The sequence below is a fragment of the Puma concolor genome, chromosome B4, assembly GCF_028749965.1.
Source record: "Puma concolor isolate L17-30 chromosome B4, mPumCon1.1.hap2, whole genome shotgun sequence".
NCBI classification, from domain to species: domain Eukaryota; kingdom Metazoa; phylum Chordata; class Mammalia; order Carnivora; family Felidae; genus Puma; species Puma concolor.
In genome coordinates this window covers 131926893-131953047 of record NC_141673.1, presented here as the reverse complement: position 1 = coordinate 131953047, position 26155 = coordinate 131926893, and the positions used below count along the sequence as shown (strand labels likewise).

The 26155-nt window shown below is 48.9% G+C and overlaps 1 protein-coding gene and 2 long non-coding RNA genes across 5 annotated transcripts in view; 2 read left to right on the top strand and 1 right to left on the bottom strand.

Moving 5' to 3' along the window:
• Positions 1-337: 337 nt before the first annotated feature.
• Positions 338-3676, bottom strand: LOC147579515 (uncharacterized). Its single transcript, XR_015254028.1, has 2 exons — positions 3480-3676; positions 338-1217 (listed from the first exon to the last, which is right to left on the bottom strand). It is a non-coding gene; the product is annotated as an uncharacterized LOC147579515 (long non-coding RNA).
• CAMK1D (calcium/calmodulin dependent protein kinase ID) overlaps positions 2641-26155 on the top strand; it is a 437908-nt gene continuing 414393 nt past the window's right edge. Inside the window, exon 1 of one of the 3 annotated variants that reach the window (XM_086714936.1) lies at positions 2641-3110. In XM_086714936.1, the coding sequence (XP_086571062.1) occupies positions 3019-3110 (92 nt within the window). In that variant the 5' untranslated portion in view covers positions 2641-3018. Of the gene's footprint in view, positions 3111-3727; positions 3950-26155 lie in introns of those variants that run through there. The other 2 variants (XM_025930109.2, XM_086714934.1) reach the window with 2 other exon arrangements.
• On the top strand, positions 18881-25286 carry LOC147579514 (uncharacterized). Its single transcript, XR_015254029.1, has 2 exons — positions 18881-20647; positions 20704-25286. It is a non-coding gene; the product is annotated as an uncharacterized LOC147579514 (long non-coding RNA).

Below are 26155 nucleotides of genomic sequence, written 5' to 3'. Positions count from 1 at the left end.
GGAAATGGTCAGTTACTGGATAACAGTCCACATGAGAGCCCTCGGGTGAACAGAATTAGGCCGTGTATAGTCTAAGGCATAACCATTCTTAGGAAATGGTGGGTTTTGTTTTCTATGGCAATTTCCAGATCAAGATCTTTTATTTCACATGGAGTCCAGTAAGGGAGAAGTGACCGTACTAAAGCCACGCAAGTTGTCTTTGGCATTTCTACCTCCTTTGGGATCCATTCCTCTGGGTCTGGCCTCCTCAGTTCCGCATTAAATGTCTGCATCTTTTCTCTGGGACCTGGTCCAGCTGACTATGACTTGATAATGCTGAATGAACATCATTACGAAGTTTGGAAGAGAAAGAAAATTCTCAATAGCCTTTCGACCAGTACAACAAATGTCAAATAGCTGTCCTAATTCGTTTTCTTTATCCACCTAACACCCATTCATCCATCAGTTACTAGGTGTAAGTTACCATGCTAGGTGCTGGGCATACAGTGGTGCAAAAGGCAACGTGTTCCTTGACCTCATAGACCTAACAGGCTGGTAGAGAAAGTCACGGCCACAGAGCCATGTGCCATACTCCCTGCTTTCTTTCCCTTCACTTTTGCTCCTTCTGGACAGCAGCCTCTTTTCCATAGGGAGAAAGAGAGAGAACATCAGCATTTCTTTAGTTTTGGGGACAAGAGCAGAGACTGAGAATGGTTTTCAAGAGCTCTGGAGGCTGATCCTTAGGCAAGGAGCAAGGGTGAAACAGAGAATAAAGAACTGAGTAAGAAGAAGGAGAGTGGAAGGGAAGGAGGGGAAGAAGAGAAAATGCTCACAGTAGAGCATGGGAAGGTAATGCCTGGGTCCAACTCTTCATATTACTGAACATTTGACAGAAATAAAAGATATTCTAGTTGCTCAAATCCAGTTCTTGTTGAAAGAGGTGCTGTTTGCCTTGCATTTTGGTTATATGCCCCATCTTCTTGTTTCCTTGGAAGTCTGTCCTGGAAGTTGTGTTTGTCCCTTTAATCTGTGTTTCTAACAGCCAAGCGAGACCAAATTTGCTGTCCCCAGCCTGGAGAGCCTGGAGCTAACAGCCCCAGAAAGACAGGAAACCAGCATGGAGGTGTGGAGGGATGGGGGAAGCCAGGGTATCTTCTGACCTCCTCCGGGTCAGAGCAGGAGTGAAGGGCTGGCGGGGTCCTGATGGCTTCTGGGAGAGTTCTGGGCCTGCATCCACCCTGTCAGACCCAGGAAGAAGGTGCTGGATTAAGTTTCCTTTCCAGGGAGTACATTCCCCCCCCCCCCCCAAAGTGAAATTGGAACAGTCCTGGGGAAATGGGGCAGGTGTCAACAATCAAGAGACAAGGCTGTTTACACAACTCAGCCGAGGGGCCCTACGGGAGCGATAACCTGGATACCAGGAAAACTACTATTTTCTGGAAGAAGAGGTAGTCCCTTCAGGTCGGGGACGGGGATACGCACGCGGCTCCCCCGCTGACAGGTGGACATGGGAGAAGGGTGGGCAGTTAGAAGAGAATCTCGGAGATGGGAGGCCAGAGGGAACTCTTGAGTTCGTTTCTCAGCCAGTAGGAAAGATGTTTCGAGGGACAAGCCCCACCTCAGGGTACCCTACTAAGCCCGCCGCAGGTAGGGCTAGGAGGGGCAGCCCTCCGCTCCAGGAGGGTGTGGGGCAGACGTTCACTTTACACGAAGTCTCTGGGTTTCGGCGGGAGGAGAAAGGGAGAAGCCAGGAGGGGCCAAAGAGGAGCGCAGGCCAGCCAGGCCGGCCCAGACCCGCTGGCAGTTCCAGCCCGGGGGCCGGGGCAGCCCGCGGGGAGCACAGAGCCCGCGCCGGGCGGTCCCCGAATCCACCCTCAGCCCGGGCGCCCGGTAACTCCGGGAGTCTAGCTCTCTAAGGGAACACGAGGCGGCGCCTGGCGCGTCCTGCGCATCCCCGGCCCCGAGGCTCCCAGGCTTTCTCTTCGCCACGAGGCCCCCTCCCCCGGCCAGAATTTGACGCGAGCGCCGATTTTGGTGCAATGCGAATTAGCTCCAGTCGCCTAGTCGGGAGGGACCGGCAGGCTCCGGGAGCGCCAGAAGCGGGCCGGCGCTGCGGGCCGCGAGTCAACGCCCACCGCCACACGCATCCCCACCGCAGCCTCCCGTCGCCATAACAACCGGCCCCCGCCCGCCAGCCCCGCGCGGCCCGGGGACGCACCCGCCGCGGCCCCCGGCGCGCGGGGAAAGCGCCCCCGCCCTCGGCGCCGGGGATCCAGGCGGCCACGCACTCCCGCCCCCACCGCGCCGCTGCGGAGCGCTACGCAGAGGCGCCCCCTCCGGCCGCCAGGGAGGAAAGCCCTCGTGCCCCTGGGACTTGACTGCAGAATTAATAAAGCTCCCCAAGGGGCTGGAGTCCTCTCGCGCGCTCCCCGGCACCCTGCACCTGCCCGGGTCCCCTGCACCTGCCCTCTCCGGGGCTCCAGGGCGCGCGAGGCCGCCAGCCCACGGCGGTGCCCCGCGCCCGGGGCACGGCGCTCCCGGGGAGCAGGACATCCCCGAAGGCGGCAGCGCGCCGGAGGCGGGAGGCGGCCGGGGCGCGCGGGGAGGGCGGGGAGCCCGCGGGAGGAGGAGGAGGGGGAGGAGGAGGAGGGAGCAGGGCGGGCGGCGGGGAGGGAGGAGAAGGGAGGCAAGAAAGTAGCAGAAAGTGAGGCTGGCAGCCGGCTGCAAAGGAGCCCGGCGAGCGGCGGCGGCGGCAGGAAGTCTGTGCCCGAGACCAGCAGAAATAAGAGCCAGGGAGGGACCGCGGCGGCGGCGAGAGTGAAAGAGGAAACTGCAGAAGAGGAAGCTCTTGCCGCAGCACAAAGTCTCCGGCTCCCGCGCCGAGCATCCCCACGCGCGCGCCCCAGCCCTACCGGACAGGCTCGCCGCCGCCCCCTGCGCCCCGGTCGCCGGGCGCCCCTTCCTCAGCGCGCCCACCCCGGCCCCACGCGCCCGGCCGCGCCGCCTCGCCGCCCTCCGCACACGCCGTCCTCGTCTGCCATGGCCCGGGAGAACGGCGAGAGCAGCTCCTCCTGGAAAAAGCAAGCTGAAGACATCAAGAAAATTTTCGAGTTCAAGGAAACCCTCGGGACGTAAGTGGGGCTCGGGGAGAAAAGGGTGGAGGTGCCAGCGGCCACGGGTGCACAGGCGGCTCCTGCCGCCACCGCCACTGCCACCGCGGCAGGAACAGGCTGGTGGCCGCGTCCTCATTGTCCGGTTCTCGGCTCCGCGGAGCCCCCCGCGTGTCCAACGCGTGGGTCTGCGTCCCCGGGGCGCGGGTGGGCACCGCTCCCGGGCGGGGGCGGGAGGAGCTCCGAGCTTTGGGGAGGACAGTCACTGGCAGGCGACTTTCCACTTCCCCTGACACCGCCGCCCTCTCGACTTCTTTCTCCCCACGCGTGACTGTGGGCTGAGCATGGTGGATATTAACGTTTATCTACCGGTCGTGTGCGTTTACTCACCGTGTGTGTGGGCGCACCGTGGAGAGGAGAGATGTGGTCACGAGAAAATGGGGCTTTGGCCATTCCCATTTCTGCCCTTCCATCATGTGTTCTTACGGAATCGACATCTGCACGTACTAGGTGTAGGCAAGACTTTGGATGCCACGCGATTATGGAAGGGAAGAATTTCGCAGTGTTCTGGGTCACGTGTGGGTAGAGCCTTACCTGAGCGTATGTCCATTTCACAGAGACTCAGCTGCACACGCTGGGGTGCGTGGCTCCAGGGAGGGTCTGTGAGTGTCTCCCTACAGGCGATTTCTCTCCAGGGCTGTTCTGTAGTCCAGTGCTGGTGGCTGTGGGTCAAGAAAGCAGAAATACTCCGAAGTCCATGGCGGGAATGCTCCAAGCATGTGCCGCTCAGTTCAGCTGCTGTTCCCTTTCTGCCCAGGAGTTGGTTTTTGTTTGTTTTGTTTTGAAGCGCCTCAGAATAGGTAAGGAGGCTGATAGTGAAAGAGAATCAGGCACTGCTGGGGTGAGTCTGAAGTTCAAGTTATGTTCTCCCCTCATGTGATCAGTATCTGTTGATGATCAGTATCTGTCAGTATATATATTCTCTCACACACACATGTGCTATATGAACGGAACATTTTGCAGGGGTTCATGGAGGTGTTGATTAGGCTGGGAAGAGAAAGAGGAGGTGTTAGGTGAGATAAACCACTGTTCTTCCTTCTTTCCTTCCTCCCGCCCCCCCTTTACTTGCTTTTGTGGTTGGTTTGCTTTCCAGAACCACATTTTTCAAACCCAGGTGGTCTCCTGCCCCCTCCTTAGGGTGCCCCACGGTTGCTCAGTCATTTGCCCTCCCCCTCACCTTTGCAGTGGGTCCCCCAGATCGAAGTTGTGAAGGCAGCATTCCCAGCCTTGCTTCTGATTCCCAGGAAAGCACTCTGGCAAGGCCGAGAATAGGGTCTCCCAGCTGCTGTGCTGCACGTTAGGGAGGGCACCTGTGGGTACAGACGGTCTATCTTTGTTGGGATGAAAACAGAAAGGACTTAGACTTTTTCATAAGGAGGGGCTTGGGACTGCTTCTCTCAGCCCGGCCAGTTAAGGAGTGAGTTTTGGTCAGAACTTTTGAAAATTGCTACTGAGGCTTATTGGGATTTGGGGTTTGGACACGGAGATGCTCAGATTATGGAGAAACCAGAAGCATGCCCTTGCTTGTCATCCTGAGACCGGTTATGTGGCTGCGGATGAGGGGACGCCAGAGCGCGGAGTCTCATCATGTGGGAATGCCTTCCTTTGCATGGCGTATCCCCACCTGAACCCCTTGCTCTGGCCCCCCCTGCCCACAGCCTCCACGGGGACAGAGGCATTTCCCCCTGACTCCTGCTTTTCAGGAGAGCCCTGCAGCCGCACCTTTGCAGCAGCCTGGTGTTGGGGGGGGGGGCGCTGAAGCTCAGTGAGCTGTGGCTTTATTGAGTGGCTCCTGCTGTAGCAGGCGCTGTTTGGGGGGGTGACTGTGGGTGGTTTTTCCTCCGTGAAGGATGGGGGTTTGCCTTCTGGTGCCAGAGAGACCAGTAGAGCTGCTGTGGAACAGTCTCTTGGACTGTGGTCAGGTGCCCGGTGAACTTGGGCATGGGTTTCTATTGGGGTCCCAAAGCTTTGCCTCCTGCCTTGGAAATAATTCTTTGGAAAGAAGCTTCCCAGTGAGGCCTGTGGTGCAGGCGTGGGTTCTAGAAGAGTCTAACACAAATAAGAAAATGGTCAAAATGTTTTTGTTCAATGACATAATAGTAGTCATCGTAAGTGACTTTCTTAAATGAATACCGTGTATCAGGTATTATTCTAAGTGTCTTACTTGTATTTTACCCTCATAATAACCTTATAAGGTAGGTATTTGGTATTATCCCCAATTGGCAGATGGGAAAACTGAGGCAACAGAACGATTAAGTGACTTGCCAAGCATGAGCTAGGTATTAAGTGTGGAACCTAGGCAGAATAACTCATTACAATCACTATGGCATTGAGTCACTTTGTGGGTTATGTAACAGCAAATGTTTACTAATAATTTGATTTAACTTCAGTATTTGGAAAGCTAGCTTTAGTATTAATGCAAGGAAAACATAATTATGGGGTAACCTGTTATCTAAATACAGTAACATTTCAAAGCTCTTGGATAATCAGCATTATTTTGTCTCTTTGGACTTTCTAGCAGTCATGTGAAGTTTAGGATGCCTGTTTCACGCTGGGCCAGCTCCAGTGACCTTGGTCTGAGTCTAAATAGGGAGGTTGCTTCCAGTCCTGTCTGGGTAGATGTTGAGTCTGGACCCCTCTCCTGTTTGTAATGAAACCTACTGTCAGTCGGAGGCATCACTGATCACGGTTTGGATTCATTTCCAAGGTATTCTACAGCTCCAGTCATTTTGTTTGTCGCACCTTCCCCATATGTCTTCAAGATCCTAAGGCAGGAAAGCCCTGGCAGGAGCCAGACTGTCATCTTAGAGTGTTAAAATGCTTTTAAAATAAAGCGATGTAAAGGCCAGAGGAACACACTTGGCCAAACTTTGTAATCCGATACCTGGCTGCCTGATTCAGGTAACTTTCTGTGAGAGTAGAACACTTACTGTTGAAGCCAAAGGGTCAAGCCATTTAGTTCATGTGGTCAGAGGGGCCTTGATGGGGACTGGGGGCCAAATGGGAGTGAAGACTGGCTCAGGAGGGTGGGAAAGAGATTAGGGAAGCCAGGGACGGCCTGGGTGAAGGGACCTGCCTTTGGGATTTGGGCCTGGGTTACCTGATGTGCCTCTGAGTCAGGCCTCAGGAAAAACCTGCAACTCGTGGGCTGCCTGTAGCTTCCTTTGAAAGGAACTCCAGAACCTGAGATGGAAGACCTAAGCACTATTTATGAATCATAGATGTGTTTTCAGGTCCTTGGCACACTGTGGGAGCAAATAAGTGTTGTGTAACAGCAAATCAGGGATAGTGAGCATTTCTGTCAGCGCATTTGCTGAGGCCCTCCAGACCATCTCTAGCAGAGATGTCCTTCAACGACTTCTGAAGTGAAAAAAATGATGCTGTGCCATTCGGAGAAGTATATGGATGGCAAGAAATCTTTGGTGTGGTGTCCAGGAAGTACCCCAGACTCATGGAAATCACTCCTCTAATTTTGATGCTATGGAAGCCATCTGGACAGAGAAGGTCTGAGTCCTTGGCATGACACAGAATGATTGTCCCAATTTCCTCCTTTCCTCTGGAGTATAGGAAATGGCCTGTCCTAGAAAATAGATCTTCATCTCTGCAGGGTGTGAATACATGCTTTTCTTATAGACTGAACATTTTACGGTGAAGTGATTGCTGTCTGTAGGGGGCTGGAACTGGCCATCATGGAGGATTGGAGCCTGGCTTTCAGGTATGGCTCAGCCACTAATAGGTTGTGTGGCCTGTGGGCTGCTTGGTCATTTGTCCACACCACTCTCTCCCTGTCTCAGCTTCCTTGTCTCTAAAGTCACAGGGGCAGGGAAGACAAGATGGTTTTCAAGTGCCCTTCCAACCCTGAGATTTTATGGCTCACCTGAATCAGGAAGGTACTTGCGTGGTTCTTTACGAGCCTTCCTGCATGGCTAGTGCAACTCATTTCTGTTTGGAGCGGCATTTTTATGCCCAGGCTCGTAGCAAAGTGAAAACAGCTCAGGACAGGAAGTCTTATCCCACTTCATGTCAATAGCATAGCGTGTTCCCTTTTCCATCAAACGAGTGCCTGCTGGGTGCTGCTTTAGGAAGAGTATAAATAGAAATTTCCGTGGGGCAACCACTGTCTTTTCCCACTAGTATCATACTTACATTCCTTATTCTGAAATTGCTCAGTAAATACACCTGTTGAGGACACAGGTGATTGACTTATCTGAAAGCCCCAGTGGGAACCACATTCAATGGTTCTTTTTTGGGATGTGTGTGTTGCGGGGGAGGGGTAGAAAGGCAAAGCGGCTTCAGGTGGTTCGTGTATTTGGCTGATTTTGTAGTATTTATTCTGGGATTACTCAGAATTTTAGAGTCTGGGAGAAGCATTTGGAAGAATATTAGCAAGAGGGAAACAGAGGTGGAAGTCCCTAGATTTCTCCCTGAGGGTGTCCCAGCTGCTGTGTTCACTAGGAGTTTGTATTTCTCAGCTCCGTTTTGTTGTGAGGAAGGATATACATTCAGCTGCTCGTTTGCTTAAAGATTTCTGTTGAGCATCTGATCTAGTCTGGGCTCTGTGTGTGTGGGGGGTGGTGGCACATCGCTGCAAACAACAACAACGAAAAATGCCTGCCCTCTCGGAACTTACCTTCTGGTGAGGGGGCCTGGGAGTGAAAAAGATAAGTAAGTAAAATGTAGAGTGTGATGCGTAGTACACATGTGAGGGAAAAAAGCCAACCAAGGAAGGGTTTTATTTATTTATTTAGAACTTTAAATGCTTATTCATTTTTGATAGAGAGACAGAGCACAAGTGGGGGAGGGGCAGAGAGAGAGGGAGACACAGAATCCGAAGCAGGCTCCAGGCTCTGAGCCATCAGCACAGAGCCCGATGCGGGCTGAACTCCTGGACCGTGAGATCATGACCTGAGCTGAAGTCGGACGCTTAACGTTTAACGGACTGAGCCACCCAGGTGTCTCAGGTGCCCCAGCAAGGAGCCATAATGATGGCTGAGTGAGGCTGAGTAGCCAGGGATGGCCTCACTAAGAAGCTAACGTGGGACGGCTGAAGGCAGAATGTTCCCATCAGAGGGAACAGCGAGGGCTGAGGGCTTGCCGGGGAGCTTGTCCAGTGTTCAGAGAGGTCCGTGTGGCTGGAAGTTGGTGGTTGGGGGAAGGAAGCGGGAGCTGAGGTAAGAGAGGCATGGAAGGGCCTTTGCAGGCCATAGTAGAAACTTTGCTTTTGCTCTGAGAGAAATGGGGGACATTGGAGGGTTTTGAGCAGAGGAGCACCTTGAAGTGACTTAGGTGTTTCCATCACAGAGTGATCTGTGTGCCGTGTTGAGGACCGTCTGGTGGTCTCCAGGGCAGAGATGGGGGGGACCAGCTTGGAGGCCATTGCAATGATCCAGGTGAGAGACAGAGGTGGTTTAGAAGGGGCTACACAGGCTCCACTTCTCATCAGAAGTGGTTGGGTCCTCGATATTTTTGGAAGGGACAAGCAGAAAGGAATTGCTGTGGTTGGATATGAGATTCTCCAAGGATATGGGGTTGGAAAAATGGTGCCATTGGGTGGTTTGGGTCAGTTTATCCAAGGGTTTTCTGAGTGCCTGCTCTGGGAAGCTCCAGGAAACAGTTTAGCAGGTAAGCTCACGTCCTTTGGGCTTCTGGGCCCTCCCCGTGAGGGACTCCTGCATCCCCAGGTGAGTTTCCTTCCCTCTGAGCTTGTGTGGAAAGGGCTTTTGAAGGGCTTCCTCCTCAGTCACGGAAAATTGTGGCAAGCTGGACATTTTAGCAGCTGGGAGAACTGCTTAACTTTCTGGGGAAATGCTGGGTGTTGCCTGTAGAGTTATCAGTAGGAAGAGCTAGCTCACCTGCACAGGTGGGCCTATGCACTATAACTCTCCCACTCGATTTGGCCATTTAAAGCCCAAACATTCCATGAAAAATAATAAACACAAGACTCTTTTCTACTCCTTTTTTTGGCAGGATGTTTTATATTTGGAGGGGAAAAGCCAGACATTTTTCTTGATTGGAAAAAAGGTAACAACGCTAGTGTCCTTATTGATTAGTGTAGTGGGATTTGGGAAATTGCTCCTTTGGGCAGAGAGCTCATTCCAGAGGGGCTTGTAAGGACTGTGTCTCAAGTAGAACTTTCTGGTTTGAACTTGGCCACTGAATGGACAATAATTAGGCTTGGTAGGTGGACATTTGTGTCCCCTCAGGGGAGGATTTTAGGGGTTAATTTGTTGAGTTTTTCTTTGGCTGGGTCTCCATAAATCCCTTTAATCTTTCCTTTCCCCAAATAAATCTCCTTAATCCCCTTCAATCTCTTTCCTTCTCCTCCTCTCTCCTCTGGGACGGCTTAGGCATTGATCCAGTGGGGGATTGTCACATTTCTGATCAGCTTGCACTCACAGTGGCAGACCTCCACCCTCATGCCTCCCATTTCACAGGAATCGTCAGGGAGCCAGACCCCCCTGAGGACCCTTATTTTTAATTGAAGAAGGAACTGCTTCTGGGTGACCAGCAGGAAGACTGGTATCCTGGTCAGTTGCCTTAAGTTTCTTTTCTGGCCCAAGATGGTCAGCCCAATGCATATGTAGCTAAAAGGGGAGGATCTGTGGGCTCTGGGAAAGATGCTGTCCTGATCTTTCTCAGTTCATGTTGCTTGTATCCCTTTGACTTTCTCTGGTGCAGGAAACCACTTTTTCCCTGGGCTAGCTTTCATTAGATCCTGCTTGATTAAAAAGATGTTTATTATGCAGTATATGTATTATTCGGGCTCCATTCAGACCAAAGGTAACCTTCAAATGGATGGCACAGGCCAAGTTCATGTGATGGCACACCAAGTTCCTTCCACATCCCCAGTGATCAGCTATGTGTCTTGTGCTATTTTTCCTAGTTATTTCAGAAGGATTCAGAAACCGAGGGATTCTGTCTTTTGGATAACACCAAATCTTGAGGATCAGCTTTTATTACTTACTTACTTACTTACTTATTTATTTATTTATTTATTTTTAAAATTATTTATTTTTGAGATAGAGAAAGAGCATGAACGGGGGAGGGTCAGAGAGAGGGAGACACAGAATCTGAAGCAGGCTCCAGGCTCTGAGCTGTCAGCACAGAGCCCGACGCGGGGCTTGAACTCATGGACTGTGAGATCATGATCTGATCCGAAGTCAGATGCTCAACCGACTGAGCCACCCAGGCACCCCGAGGATCAGCTTTTAAAACAGCATCCTTGGTGAGGTCAGGTAGGGGAGGCAGTGGGAGGCCATGAGCCATAATGGAAGGGTGGCTCCAGCCCAGCCGTTCCTAGCTGTACGCCTCTGGAGAGGTTCCTTAATCTTCCCGAGTTAACATGGAGTTGGATGTTGTTGCCTTGTGGGATACTTGTAAGGATTCAGTGATGTACATGAGGTGCCTGGCACATAATTGGGATTAAGTAAATGGTAGCTGTCATCAGTTCTGGTCGCCATCAGCAGCTGTGGTTGAGGGGGACTGCCAGTGGCAATTCTGGGTACCTTGGGGAAGAACATGTCCGTATCTGTTGGAAATTGATTTTTGGAAGCTCTTGTTGCGAATATGCGCAATGGTGCATACTTGACCTACTCCCCTCCCCCGTTCCAAGTTGATTTAAGAAACTACCAACAAGTCTTCCATCAGTCAGGAAGAACAATTGCTGGTTGTTTTGCACAGCACAGTAGTGAGTAGCTAAGTAGGTAGGCTCTGAGGTCACTGGGCCACGAGTGCAGATCTTGGTCCTCTGCTTCCTAGCCATCTGGTTTTGGGCAAATTGTTTGGCCATTCTCAGACTCCTGTCCTCTCCCGTAAAATGGGATAAGACCAGCACATAGTCCCAGGGCTGTCGTGAGGATTACATGAAGGTGCATGAAAACCACTTAGTGCAGGGCATGGCCTATGGATCTGTCTTGGTAAGTGCTCATTCCCTGTCATTAGCCCCTGGGGTGCCGGAACAGTGCTCCTCAGAGGCCGTGTGCACGAAGTTGGAGGGTCCATGGAGCCATTCAACATTTGCTTCCCAAAGGAGGGTGATGAGTTCATAGAGTGCTGGCATTAACCAAGAGACCCAGCCAGGAACGTCCTCCGGGCCAGCTCGGGTGCTGGAGTGACCTAGTTTGCTGGATATCACAGGCTCTTTCCTTCCTCTGGTTATCTTATCAGCCTGGTCTCTGCACCTCTCCCTGCACCCTGAGCTGGGTCTCGTCTTGTGTTGTGTTTTAGCCTGTCCCTATCTGCATCAGCTTGTGCAACAGCTTTCCAGCGGCAGCTTCTGTCTTCTTCCCAGACAACGCATAGGCTTCGGCGCGGCTGTGGCCCCGCTTTGGCTTAAATGTGTTTTTCCTTTCTGAGAACTGCTTCAGTGTGTGGGCTTTGTTTCTTACTGAAAACACGTTTTGATTTGAGGACTTAAGTAATTTATTTGCAGTATGACAACACATCATGGAGTTGAGTAGTTTAAAATCGATATGTAATAGGGCTCCTGGGTGGCTCAGTCGGTTAAGCATCTGACTCTTGGTTTGGGCTCAGGTCATGATATCACAGTTTGTGAGTTCAAGCCCTGCGTTGGGCTCTGTGCTGGCAGTGTGGAGCCTGCTTGGGGTTCTCTCTCTTTCCCTCTCTCTGTGCCCCTCCTGCTCTCTCTCTCTCTCTCAAAACATTAAACTTAATAAAATGAATATGCACTGAGTTAATTTTGGTGGCAGAATATTTAAGAAATGGCAGCATATATGTGTATATACCACATGGACATGTGTAACAGCTTATTTAAAAATCTCTTTGGGGGGATTGTTGGATGGGGTGTGGGAGAAGATCTCAAATGTTTAATTTCCCAGGTCTTAGGATGTCAGTGACAGTTGGGAAGCAGATGTCCAGATTGGGCGATATCCTCTGTCTTGACCTTTCCATTTGAGCCTTTTTGATGGCCAAAGTCTGGGGTGACAGCATACTGGGACCTCTGTAATGGGGTGAGCAGGGGGGTAAATGCCCTGACATCTCTACTTTTTGGGAGGACCTCTCTGTCTTTCATGACCACAGCACACATCACTGTAATTGCCTTCACACTGAATTGGATTTGGTGCTGTAACTGGAACCTTAAAGGTTTTTCCTCCCTTGCTTTTTAAGGCAGAATAATATTCCATTGTGTGTCTGTACCCCATTGTGTGTATTCATTCATCTGGCGGTAGACAGTTGGAGTTATTTCCACCTTTTGGCTCTCATCAGTAGTGCTGCATGCACGTGGGGGTACACATATCTCTTCAAGTCCCTGCTTTCAATTCTTTTGGGTGTGTACCCAGAAGTAACATTGCTGGATCGTGTGGTAACTCGATGTTGAAGTTTTGGAAGTACCGCCATATTGTTTTTCACAGCTGTGTGGTGTTTTACAGTTGGCGAAATGTTTTTACCTGCGTGGTCCGTGGGCAGCAGTTACTGCCTTCATTTTACAGATAAGAAAATGGAGGTGCAGAGAGGTTTAATGACTCATGGGAAAAGGCTGCTGAATGGCAGGTGGTTATTTAAGTGTCTTCTGACTCCCAAGTTCAGTGCCCTTTCTCCTGTGTCACATGATTTACAAGTTGGTGGGGTTGACGGGAATAGAGAATATTAACAAACTAATAAGAAAAACCTCCCTTTCTGTGGATGCATTATAGAATGGCAAGGAGATAGGCTCTGATTTGTGACAATTGCTGATTTCCATGGTGTAAATACTCCCACATGGAACAGTTTCAAGCTACCCATGGCTTAACAACCTACTGCAGAATTCTCCAATCAGGCTCTTACGAGTGGGTATGAGGTGACTCCAGCAAGCCACTGAAGGAACTAGGGGTCAGGAGATCGGAGTGAGTCCTAGCTCTGTCACTAGAGAACTGCGGAATCATGATATTATCCTCTCTACGTCTTGATTACCTTGTTTGTTAAATGGATAATTAAACCTGAATTACACCTGCTTACATTACAGATCTGTTAAGTCCCAAATGAGATAAGGCATGTGTGGTAAGGCCTTATACAAATAGAATGTATTATTATGTTATGAGGATTATAGCTTTAAAAATAGTCCTTTCTCATAAATGTTAGTATCACATACAGTCTTTGAAACCTAGGTATCATCTTTTGGGCAGTGTTCCCTTAGAAGTTGGGCTGTATGTCAACCTTGACTCAGGAAACGTCAACAAAAACTGAAGTTTCATAGTATAGTTTAACTGGCTCTACTCAGGTGCATGTTGTTTTTATTCTTAGTGTTTGATTGGTACCTTAAAAACTTCAAAAAAAAGTATAAAAGCAACATGTCTTCCTAGTAGAGAATTTGAAGGGTCTGGAAGAGTGTCGTAAGGAAGGCCATAAGAATTGTGTGGATGGGTCTTGGGTAGTCGGTCTCTGGATGGGGTGAGGAAATCTCAAGAGATGCCCCGGAGGTCAGCTGCGGGGGCTAGGGTCAGGCTGTGGTTATTTACTGATTGGTTGAAGATATTTCATTATTTTACCAGCTGGGCTGGTGGACCCACTGTGCACAGTTTGGGTCTGGATATGGGGGTGGTGGTCTTTGTTGAGTGCTGTGGGTGTCTGATTATTTGCATTAGGTTGTTGTTGGTGCAGGGCGGGGTGGGGCGGGTGAAGGGCGTTCCTGGGGTTATGGTCCCGATCTCATCTCTGCCCTCATCCGCACCTCTGAACGTGTACGCTGGCTGCAGGGGGTCAGGTGCTGGTGCTCACAGAAGACCCTGTTCAACAGACATCTGGTGGGCTGCTTATACACGTGGGAAGAAAGAGCTAAAACTATATCCAAGTGTGGCTGACGCTTCCTGGTTGGGGTAGGACACAAGAACCTTGGCTTCTCAGGTACTTCACGATATAAAATAAAAACTGTTTGCTATAGACTGGATGTTTTTGTCTCCTCCCCACCCAGTTTTATGTTGAAACCTAACCTTCCATGTGGTGGTACTAGGAGGTGGGGCCTTTGGGAAGGGATTAGGTCATGGGAGGAAGGCCCTCGTAGGGGATTAGGTCTCTTGTAAAAGAGACCTACCCTGGGGGGCTCTGTGGCCCTTCCAGCGCTCGAGGGCACAGCAGGAAGGCGGCCATCTATGAAGCCAGGAAGTGGGCTCTCACCAGACCCCGAGAGTCTGCCCACGACCTTGTCATGGACTTCCAGTCTCCAGGACTGTGAGAAGTAAGTTTCTATTGTGTATAAGCCACCCAGCCTATGGCATTCTGTTATGATAGCTGAAAGGGACTAAGACCTTACACACACAGTCCTGCCTTCTGCCAAATGGCTCACACCAAAACCAAGCCAAGCCTCTCTTTAGAACATGTTCACAGTGTGTTCACAATGAACTCATTTTTTTTTTTTTTTTTTTAAATAGAGAACAGGGGAGGGACAGGCGGAGGGCAGGAGGGAGGGAGGGAGAGAGAGAGAGAGAGAGAATGAGAGAATGAGAATCTTAAGCAGGCTCCACGCTCAGTGCAGAGCCTGACGCTGGGCTTGATTCCATGACCCTGGGATCATGACATGAATCGAAATCAAGAGTCAGCCAACTGAGCCACCAGGCACCCCCACAGTCCACTCATTCTTGCAGTCAGAAGGTGAGGTCTTTCTAACTTGAAGGGATACCGGCCAGGCCGCTCTCATTGGTGGGCTGCCTGAGGTCCCACAGTTGGTCTGGACCACATCTAGAGTGTGGATGTCATGTTATCCCTGCTGATGGTGACAGTGAACATGAGAGGCACAGTACCATCCCCATAAACGTGATGAAAGTAACCAGAGAAGAAACCGTCCGCGTTAGAGGTTTCTCACTTGAGCCGTTGTTTATGTTCCTGGAGCCTCAGCGATGCACTTTGTAGGTGTGCAAGGTGAGCTCCGGAGAGAATTCAGAGCTGGGAACACCGCTGCTGCCTCTGCGGGTTTTCCTCTGGCCATGCTGTGGCTCCCTGGCATGGGGGTCCCCAGGTGGGGGAGAGGGAGCTGCATTCAGAGACCTGAGAGCAGAGTGGGGGCTCCTGTGTCCCTACAGGGGCTCGCTGGCAAAGCCCCACATCAGGAGCCTGTGTGGAGGCCACTGGCTCAGATGAGATGCCCCACATTTCATCAGTGTTTGTTGAGTAAATGAATGGATACGTGGAGTAAATGGAGCCCTGGCTTTGATTAGATTAAGGAAGTGCAAATCCTAACTGCCATTTACGAGTTATGAGACTTCAGCAAATTGTATAATCTTTCTGAGCTTCTGTTTTCTCATATTTAAGTGGGGATAACAGTACCTACCTTTCCAGCTTGCTGTGGGGTCGTGTTGTAAAAAAACAGGAGATACAAGGCATGCTGCATATTACAGGTGATAAGAAAAGGGGCACTGACTTGGTTTTTAAGTGAATACATGTTAAATTCCATCATGTGATTTTTTTTCTTTTTTTTTTAATTTAAATTAAATTTAAATTTATTTTAATGTTTATTTTTGAGACTGAGCACGCATGGGGGAGGGGCAGAGAGAGAGGGAGACAAAGAATCTGAAGCTTGCTCCAGGCTCTGAGCTGTCAGCATGGAGCCCGACGTGGGGCTCAAACTCACGGACTGTGAGATCATGACCTGAGCCAAAGTTGGAGGCTTAACTGACTGAGCCACCCAGGCACCACTGTCACGTACTGATTTAATAGACGGCTGTTAAGCTCTTACATGTGGCTGCTGCTGTACCAGCTGGGGCTTCGGCGGCAGATGTGAGATGCTGTCCCCCGTGTCCTAAATGTATGCAGCCGTATTCTAGTCTCTGTGCCCTGCTCCTGTGGTGTCTCCTGCTTCCATCACCTTCCCGTTGGTTCCGCAGGGTTCTGCTTCAGTCCAATCTCTTCCGTTGAGAGGCCCTGGACATAAGCAGCCCACTGGGGGCTTCTCTGTCTCTGTTCTTCAGTCTTGGGCTTAGACTGCGAAGGGTCCGTTGTTCCAAGGTTTTTCTTTGGCGAGAGTTTTCTCTGCTGGAACTGCCAGCTCTTTGAGAGCAGGGGACATCTCCCACATGTGACGTCCCTGAATCGCCCACAGTAACCTTGCACACTGAGCAACAGATGGAGGGTGTGTTTGGTTCAGTTTTAAAAATCCCGAGTCGTGAAGTTGTCTCAGTACTTGCTCAGGAAGCTGGCTTTCCTAAATGTTTTCATTACTGATAAGCTCTTCGGGATGTTCTGTCCCAATTTTGTCCCCCCTCTGGATTTCGTCTCTCTAGATGGTCACCACTTTTCTGCATGTGGATTACTCACTGGTGTATTAGCTGGGGTGAATTTTTAATCTGTGGGGCTTTTCCTGGCTTCCTCCCTTAGCCTGTTGGCAGATTCTTTCTGTTGGCCGCCATCGGGACTGCGCTCCGGGAAAGGAAACGAGTTGTCAGGCTCCGAAACCAGAGTCTTCCTCGGTAGGATGGCCCCATGCTACATATCAGTGATGTTTGCATCATTATCCGCTCTGTTGGTTGGGCACCACAATTAGCTGTGTCCTGTGCTGTCCTTTTAAATACTATTTTCTGTTCCTTCTTGAGATATCTCGCCTCAGACATGGCTTGTTGGTAGTCTTGAGATCACTCATGGAAGCAAGGCGTAGTTGGCTTTTTTCATGTTTCCCTTGCAAATCGGGCCTTTAAGGGCTTTATGACTTTTTTTCCTGCAGGCCAGTGTGTCTAAAATCCAAAGACGAACCCGTGGCTGTAGTAATCAACTGCATCATTTTTCTTCAGAAGCTGTGATGTCTGCAGAACTGAGGATGGGATGAGAACTTTCTGGGCATGCACAGTAGTATTCCCCTGACGTTTCCCCCCTCAGAATCTATCAAACCCTTTGTCTCAATGTCCCAGATTTATTGACTCTTGAGGTGAAAGTTTTCTTTGTTCTCGGTACCTGGGCCAGACCTCCTGAGTGAAAAAAATGTGCATTTTTTTTTTTTTTCTTTTGCCAACACCTACTTTCTGAAAGTACTAGATTTTCTGAGGAGGTTGCCAAGGCTGGCATTCGTGCAAAGGTGTGGAGGTGGTTTGAAAAAGAATAATAATGGCTACCGTATTTCAGTATCTGCTAGGCAAGGGATACTTGGCTGGACACTTGACCATTTAATTTGTCACTAACCCTGTGTGTTACGTACTGTTTGACAGTTGAGGAGAGCTGACTGGCCCCAGGTCACGTGATTCATACGTCACAGGACAGAGATTGAACTTCTTCTGGCTGAAGAAGCTTCTGGAAGCTTCACAAATGCTCAGACTGAGGTGGAGCAGGCTTCTCCGGGGTGTGTCCTAGGAATCTGCACCACTTGGCATGGTCCCGGGGGTGCTGGCAGGGAGACTTGTGTGCCCTGTGTATCATGACCGTTGCCGTTGAGTCTCCAGAACTTCACCTCACTTCAGGGATGTGTTGGAGGCCGTGCCTTTGTGCTGGAGCTGGGAAGTCGTATTGTGTTCAGTGTGTGGGTGAGGAGCCAGGGACTTGGGGATCTGTGACCTGGCTCGTGCTCCTCAGGAACCTCTGTACCGAGAAGATGGGGCCTAATAACTGATTTACAGGTTAAGGATCCGTTTTGTCATTGGGCTGCTATTTCTGTACTGGTTAAATGAAGAAAATAATTTTTTAAATGTTTTATTTATTTTTAATAATTATTTTTTTTTAATTTTTTTTTTAACGTTTATTCATTTTTGAGACAGAGCATGAATGGGGGAAGGTCAGAGAGAGAGGGAGACAGAATCTGAAACAGGCTCCAGGCTCTGAGCTGTCAGCACAGAGCCCGATGTGGGGCTCGAACTCACGGACTGTGAGATCATGACCTGAGCCAAAGTTGGATGTCCAACCGACTGAGCCACCCAGGCGCCCCAATGTTTTATTTATTTTTGAGAGAGAGAGAGAGAGAAGGAGGGGCAGAGAGAGAAGGGGACAGAGGATCTGAAGCGGGCCCCACACTGACAGCAGTAGGCCCAGGTGGGGCTCGAACTCACAAACTGCAAAGTCATGACCCAAGCCAAAGTCAGAAGCTCAACTGACTGAGTCACCCAGGCACCCCGAAAAAAACTTTTAACACACCCAGGAAACCCTGAGATTTCAAATTAGACTGTTTGCAAAAGAAAAAAAGAGTGCTCACCCCAGGGCTCTGGCAAACAAAATGTAGTGTTCTCTGGAACTTACAAAATACACATCATGTATAGCTTAGGTATCCATTAGCAAAAGGTCATGCAAAATTCAGGCAGATATCCCAAAATTCAGATCAAATCTGGTTTATTAATTGAAATGGCTAAGATGCGCACAGTATGATCTCTTTCCTTGTCCCTCCTACATGAGCTGGTTACCTAGTGGCTGTCCAGCTAGTAGGGGACAGATATTGTTACATTGTTTACTCCCAACTCAGTGTCCTTTCCTCACTGAAATTTTTTAAAAATTGTTTTTGCTCAGATCCCACTAATGTTAACTATTTCCCCTTTCTTGTTACAAAGTATTCTAAGTGCTTTTCAAAAGTTTATTAGATGAGACTTTTTCTCAGGGCTTGGTAATTTTAAATTTTTTTTTTTTCAACGTTTTTTATTTATTTTTGGGACAGAGAGAGACAGAGCATGAACGGGGGAGGGGCAGAGAGAGAGGGAGACACAGAATCGGAAACAGGCTCCAGGCTCTGAGCCATCAGCCCAGAGCCCGACGCGGGGCTCGAACTCACGGACCGCGAGATCGTGACCTGGCTGAAGTCGGGCGCTTAACCGACTGCACCACCCAGGCGCCTCATGGCTTGGTAATTTTAAAGTCATTTCTCACTGTGCACTCAAGGCCTCATCATATATGACGTAACTCAGATGATTTCTTTATATTTTCACTAGTTGGAAAATATCGGGAGGGAGCCAATATTTAATGGAAATATTAAAAGTTTTGAACACCTGCTGTATTAAGGAAGACGTGCCAGTGTGCTATGCGATGTTACTCATTGTTTCTCTTCAGGATATGTTTTGAAATCTGTTTCTCTAATGATTTATATGCAGGATGACCTTTTCCCGCTGTTACAGGCAACATCTCAGCCTAAAGAAGCAGCGAGGCTTTATCTTGTATTGAGTTCACATCCAGAGATAGCAGGAGCCAAGCTGTTTAACATTCCAGTCTGAGGTTCTGAGTTTGCATGCGTTTCCTTCTGGAGAAGGCATCTGACACACGCAGCTGAGCTCACAGGCCATTTCGCAGCCGAAGAGGCCTCATTCCTTTGGACTCCAGAGTGACCTCTGTGGTCCTGCACACCGATGCCTTCTGGGGCCAGCTTCCGGGTGTGCGAGCTTCAGTCACACAGTTACGTGGGCTTCTCCCTCTCTCTTGAAATTCTCAATATTCTTTGAACAAGGACTCCCCTCCCCCTTCCTCCTCATTTTCATTTTGCACTGGGTTCTGCGAGTTACATAGCTAGTCTGACCCCTTTTAATTATAAAATTTTCCCCTCCACCCTTTCAGCCTGATGTCAAAGGGGTTTTACTGATTGATTCAACTTTTCTTAGGGTTACTGGTTAAAAAAATTTACTGAATACTAAAGGTATCGGATACTTGGGGAAATGCTGTATTGTGATATCCTGAGTGGTAAACACTACTCAGGTACGGGCATATATTTTTGGGTATATAAACAAATCTCAGGGCGCCTGGGTGGCTCAGTCAGGTTAAGCATCTGGCTCTTGATTTTGACTCAGGTCATGATCTCACAGTTCGAAGGATCGAACTCTGTGCAGACAGTGTGAAACCTGCTTGGGGTTCTCTTGCTCCCTCTTCTTTGCCCCTCCCCTGCTCATGTTCTTTCTCTCTCTCTCTCTCAAAATAAATGAATAAACTTACAAAAAAATCTCTGAGGCACTACTTTGCAAAAATTTGAGGTGTTCCTAAAATGCTGTGGCCTGCAGGCTTTCTCAGCATTATAATGGATTTTTTTTTTTTAACAGCTTTATTTACAGTTGAAAACTTAAACAGAAAATCTTGGGTTCTGAATCTGTGACACTTCCAAGGTCTCTTGCTCAAATGGGGCGGCAGCAGACAGGGAAGCAAACGGGGACAGTGCAGATTATCTTACTCAAGAGCGTCACCGAGAGCAAGGGAAGGCCTGAGCAGTTTCGTTCTGCACCTCATTTCCCTGCATTGTGAGGTCACCACGGGCAGCTTGGGCTTACTGTTAGGGCCTGTGGGAACATTCTCAATCTTTCGCACCACTAGCCTGCCAATGATGTTTCCAAACACCACCTGCTTCCCATCCAGCCAATCACAATTAGAGCAGGTGATGAAGACCTGGCAGCCATTTGTACTGGGACCGCTGTCTGCCGTGAAGGCAGGCCTGGAGCTGTGTCTAAGTTGAAAATTTCACCTGCAAATGGCCCCCGGTGAATACTGGCCACTCCAGGGTGCTCCGTCGGTTAAACATTGGACCCTTGATTGTGGCTCAGGTCATGATCTCACGGTCGTGAGCCTCTGCGCTGGGTGTGGAGCCTGCTTAAGATCCTCTCCTTACCTCTCCCTCTGCCCCGCCCTCACTTGTGTGTGCGCGTGCACACACGTGTGCTGTCTCCAAACAAACAACTGGTGACTCCAGTACCATCTCCATTAACAAAATCCCCACCCTGAATCATGAAATCCTTTATGATCCTGGGGAAGGTGCTCCCCTTGGTATCCCATCAGAGCCCCATCTTTTCTATAACCCAAAAGAAAGAGATTTGGAATGAGGATAGGTAATCATAGGCCTCTCCAATTTACCGCATACTTGAGCCAAGGGACTCTCCCGAAGTTTCCAGTGCAGAGCTGCCTAAAATTCTTGGCCGTCTTAGGCACAACGTCTGCAAAGAGCTCAATCTTCATGTGGCCAGCTTCCTGGCCGCCAGTGCTGACATCACAACATAATGGATCTTATAAGTAGGTCATGGTCTGTGGATGGGGATCAGCCCTCCCTAGGCCTGATTCCTGGCTCTCCTACCCACCAGCCTTATGTGTGTGGAATGTGGAGTCTCTGTAATTCAGAGAATGGAGATAACAATGGCACACATTGTCTGAGATTGCTAAGAGGTTTTGGTGAGCTGAGGTATGTAAGTTGTTTTTGTTTTGTTTTTTTTTTTTGCATAATTCCTAGGGTATAGTAAGTGCTCAATAAATGTTAGCTGAAATCACTTCATTTTGGGCCCATTTTTGCCACTCAGATTCATGGCCAAGTATGACACCTTTCACTCCCAGTTTGATAGCTTTCAAAAATGTGTCATAAAGTGAATGGGTCAGCGTGAATCCTTTAGGAGAACTTTGAAAAAAGGCAAAAAGAAAAAAAAAAGGGGTGTTTTGAGATGTTGTCCTTGCCTATGAAGGCAGGGATTGCTAGGTTTCCTGTTAATTGATGAATCAAAGTGTAGCCAGAAATAATATTTGGAGTGTCAAGCTGAAAAGAAGTAAGAATGTAGTTAAGTGTGCAACATGCACATGTACACACACACACACACGTACACCCTAGGATATTATAGGCCATATGGATACAAAAATGAAAAGGTCACAACTGCTCCTTTCCTCAAGGAGGTCTTAGAAGGTACTCTTTCATGATATTTGCTACACGGCCCCGCAGAGCTAGAGAAAAACGGAGGCATGGGCTCATGTGGTTTCTTCTCTGATGTTACAGTTCACGGGCCTTGCACCCGCAGTGTCTGTGGGCTGGCATTGCAAGGAATGCTGGGAGAGGGGTCCAAATGGGAACAAGTGAGTGTTTGGCCTGGACAACTGTAAGTGGGGGTGGGTTGGGAGCAGGGTGGTGAGGAGGCAGGTCTCATTTCAGATCAGGTGAAACCCTTTTCTCCTCACCCCCGAAACCAGCAGAGCACGTATTGTAATGCTGTTCCAGCTGCCAATTAAGCCGATACCTGGTTTCAAGTGTGAGATCGGCGTTTGTAATGCTGCGAAGCTTCAGTCACACTTGTGGCCCGTTTTATGTCATAATTATTCAGTTTGACAACAGAAAGCCTGAAGAATCCTTCCTTTTATGAAGCAGATAACATAATGGCACTTTGGCTTTTCATGCGATTATTGCTTTCATAAAATGGATTGATTTTTATCATGGTGCATCGAAATCAGCGCATTTTTAAAGAGCATTTCTTAGCTAAGGTAAGGCTCATGTATTTGGTAATGATATAATCAACCAGCTGGTCATTTGCCCATTTCTTTTGGTTTAAAATGAGCGGTTTGAGGTTCAGGTGAAAACAATTAAAGGTAAGTGCCGTGTGAAGTCACAGGTGCATTTTATGTATTTCTTCCATTTTGATTTAATTGAAGGCCTTCATCTTTTCTTTAGACTTTAGGGTAATAAAAAGGAGGGGGAAGTGAAAAGAACTAGCTGTACCTTCAAAACAGTTGTGCAAAGGAGGTCACTTTTGTACATACACGGAACACCAACAATGGGCTCAGCACCTCATGAAGCCACAGAATTAATGCTGCCCTCTCCCTGGTGTGCTTGGAGCCAGACTTGGACAAATGTGAGAAAATCCTGCATCTCTCTTTCTTTAAGTTTTTAATGTTTATGTATTTATTTTGAGAGAGAGACAGAGCACGTGAGCGGTGGAGGGACAGAGAGACACAGCATCCGAAGCAGGCTCCGGGCTCTGAGCTGCCAGCACAGAGCCTGACGTGGGGCTTGAACCCACGAACTGTGAGATCATGACCTGAGCCGCAGTTGGGTGCTAACTGACTGACTGAGTCACCCAGGTGCCCCAATCCTGCATCTTTCTAGAAGAAATCCTGGGTAGCATTTCTGAAATGGGTAGTAGGAAGAAGTGAAAAACATGCTGTGGTTGTGGTGTGTGTTTTTTTTTTTTTGGTTTTGTTTTTGATGAAACATGTCATTTGTCAGGTTCCTCTGGTAACCAGGCTCAGCCCGAGTCTGTATCACACAGTCTTCACGTGGCCTTTGAGCAGATGTAGGGACGTTTTGGATTTTCAAGGTTCAGAATGTTGACTCTGGAGAGGGCCTTGTGAAGAACATCTTGTTCTTTGATCGGGTTGAGAAAACAGAGGCCCTGGATGGTTGGGGGCCTTCCCCAGGGCCACACAGCAAAAGGTGGCGGATTCAGTGTAAACAGAGCTTTTGTGTGCAGAGGCCTCTTTCCATGATGGCTCTGGGATCACAGATGCTCAACCTTGGGGCACCTGGGTGGCTTAGTTGGTTAAGCGTCGTTGGCTCAGGTCATGATGTCACAGCTCATGAGTTGGAGCCCCGTGTGGGGCTCTGTGCTGGCAGCTCAGAGCCTGGAGCCTATTTCAGATTCGTGTCCTTCCCCCACCCCTCCCCTGCTTGTGCTCTGTCTCTCTGAAAGGTAAACATTTAAGAAAATTTAAAAAACCCCACAAAGGCTCAGCGTCTTCAGGGACAGAAATGCATGTAGGCTCTCTTTCCAAATGAATAAACATAACTGAGACCTTCCTTCTTCTTGTCCTACTTTTGATTGCTTATCAGGCTCTCAGGGAGGCCTAGGAGTGTGGTAGTCTGGAGACCGTCTCAGCTGTTGTGAGAACTGAGTGAACTGACAAGAGGTAAAGTTCTTAGCACAGCCCTCCCTCAGAGTAAGCGCTCAGTCACCGTGAGCCATTACTGTCCAGAGCTACAGGACACAGGGGAGCGGGCCTTATTACCACGTGGCCTTCGTCCCTCGGTGCCAGCAGCCTGGCTCGCCTGCCTCAGGGGGCTGCTTTCGTTTCGGGAGACCAAGTGTAGAAGCCCGTCTGCTAAATTTTTGTTGGGTTGATTTCTGTCATCGCTCAATGAGCTTTCCAGACAGCCCTGTGAGCGTGTGCATGTTTTATGCATATAATAGATACTTGATACTGCTTAATTAAGTTTTGTGTTGCCTTCTGGAAAGCCAGTGGCTCAGCCAAGCCCAGCACCTGGGCATGGGAGGCGTCCTGCCTCAGCTATGGGGGGAGCGCCCGCTGGTATCTGGGAGGAGCTCCTCTCCTCTGCTATGTAGCAGCTAGACCTCCGCTCCCTTGGGTTTCCCCTGCTTGCCAATGCGCTAACCTTTCCGAGACAGGAACTTGTGTCAGGTGGATCCAGTTTTCACAGTGAGGAAAATCTTTTGTCTTGAGGCTCATTGTCCAGCTTTCAAAGAGGACGGAGCCGACCTCTCAGGGTTGATTAGAATCACGGTCCGATCGGAAGGCTGTGGTGTGGCGCACACGCAGAACCGGCCCGAGTTCACCTTCACGGCGTTGGGCAGTTTTCATCATCATGTGAATCGGACGATTTCAGATGTGCCAATTAGCCTGTGTCAGGAGCATGCTGAAATGGGAGGAGCGAGGAGTTTGGCCGTGCCATTGCTGATGAGTTTTTCAGAGCACAGACGTGGCCTTTCCGGGGACTTGGGGATACGAGGTAAAGCTTGCTGTACATTGGCTTTTTTTCTTCCGCTACCCTTTAAAGGAAAACAGGCAAACAGCAGTTGCCTTAGCTCTTACTTGGAATTTATTAGTGAAAAGCATGTTTTAGAATGTGCGCTGAGTCCCTCTTTGTGTGGTCAGCCCAAACTCCTGCACCGTCTGTCCCTGCGATACTGTGTCATCGTAACACACATGAATCCTTATGGTGCATGGCACACTTACTTATTCCAGATTATAAACTACTTGTGGATGAGCCTGACATGCCTTTCGGTACCTTACATGGGATCTCGCCTATGAAATACCCAGAAATGAAATGGAAGATGGAACTGTCTTATCATCATATAGATGCAAAAAATGCAAATAGTGTTTCGAAGGATTTTCAGCCACCAAAGTTTGAAAACCAGAAATTATAATGGATCGGACATCCCCATTTCCTGAACACTTGAGTTAAGAAATATTTCTGTTCTTAGTGGTAACAGCACCTACTGTGTTCTAGGCACTTTATGAATAGTGTGTCGTATAATCTTCACAACATCCTTGGAGCGTAGAAGTTTTCATCCTCTAAAAATTTTTAGCAGTTGGGCACCTGGGTGGCTCAGTCGGTTTAGCATCCCATTTTGGCTCAGGTCATGATCTCATGGTTTGTGGGTTCAGGCCCCGCATCAGGCTCTGTGCTGACAGCTCGGAGCCTGGAGCCTGCTTCAAATTATGTGTCTCCTTCTCTCTCTGCCCCTCACCTGCTCGTGCTCTGTCTCTTTGTCTCTCTCTCTCTCTCTCTCTCTCAAAAATAAATACTAAAAAAAACAATAAAAAAATAAAAATTTTTAGCAGTTGGCACAGAGAGGATAAGTAACTTGCCCAAAGATGCACAGCTAGGAATAGAAAGATCTGGAATTTGAAGCCATGTCTTTTCAAGTCCAGATTTCCCCCCCTATACTTCTGAATATGTATCCCAGCTATCCAAGATGTTGCTCTAATATAATTTGTTTAGGGGTCAAACCGGATAATCCAGGTTTCAGGGTGTAGTTTTTGATCTGAAGTATTTGGTGTGACTAAATAATCAAATTAAGTAATTGTCAAATCCCTTTTGTTCTAGGATTTACAGATTTAAATACAATTAGAATAGATTTTCCCAAATGTGTTTTTTTTTAGGCGCTGTGAAGAGTGTTTGTGGCAGAACTAATTTTGGTGGGTAGGGCAATGAGAATTCAGGGAACATTCTAACAGGTAAACTGACACAGAATTTCAGGACGGGCTCAGAATGAAGTCTTCCTTTCTGCAGTGAATTGACTGACAACCCAGGGAAATGTCAAATTGCCTTTAACGTAACGTCCCCTGCTTGGGCTTTACATTAGCAGGTGTTTATTTCACCAGACACAGGCTTTGGATTTCATTAAACCTGTCCCTTTCAAGTCTTCTTGAACTGCGGTCACCTGAGGTGTTCTTTAACACATCCCTGTCCCTTTACGACTTAGTATAAGTACAAAGAGTGTGGAAGTTCACTTAGGGAAGTAAATATTGAGGAAACCGTGCATTGGGAAACAGGCATACTTAGGACTTTTATGAATGGTCAGAATGCTAAAGTAGCCTTTTTTACCTTCCCACAAAAATTATAGTTAGGAATTCTACTTCCAGAGCTAACATCC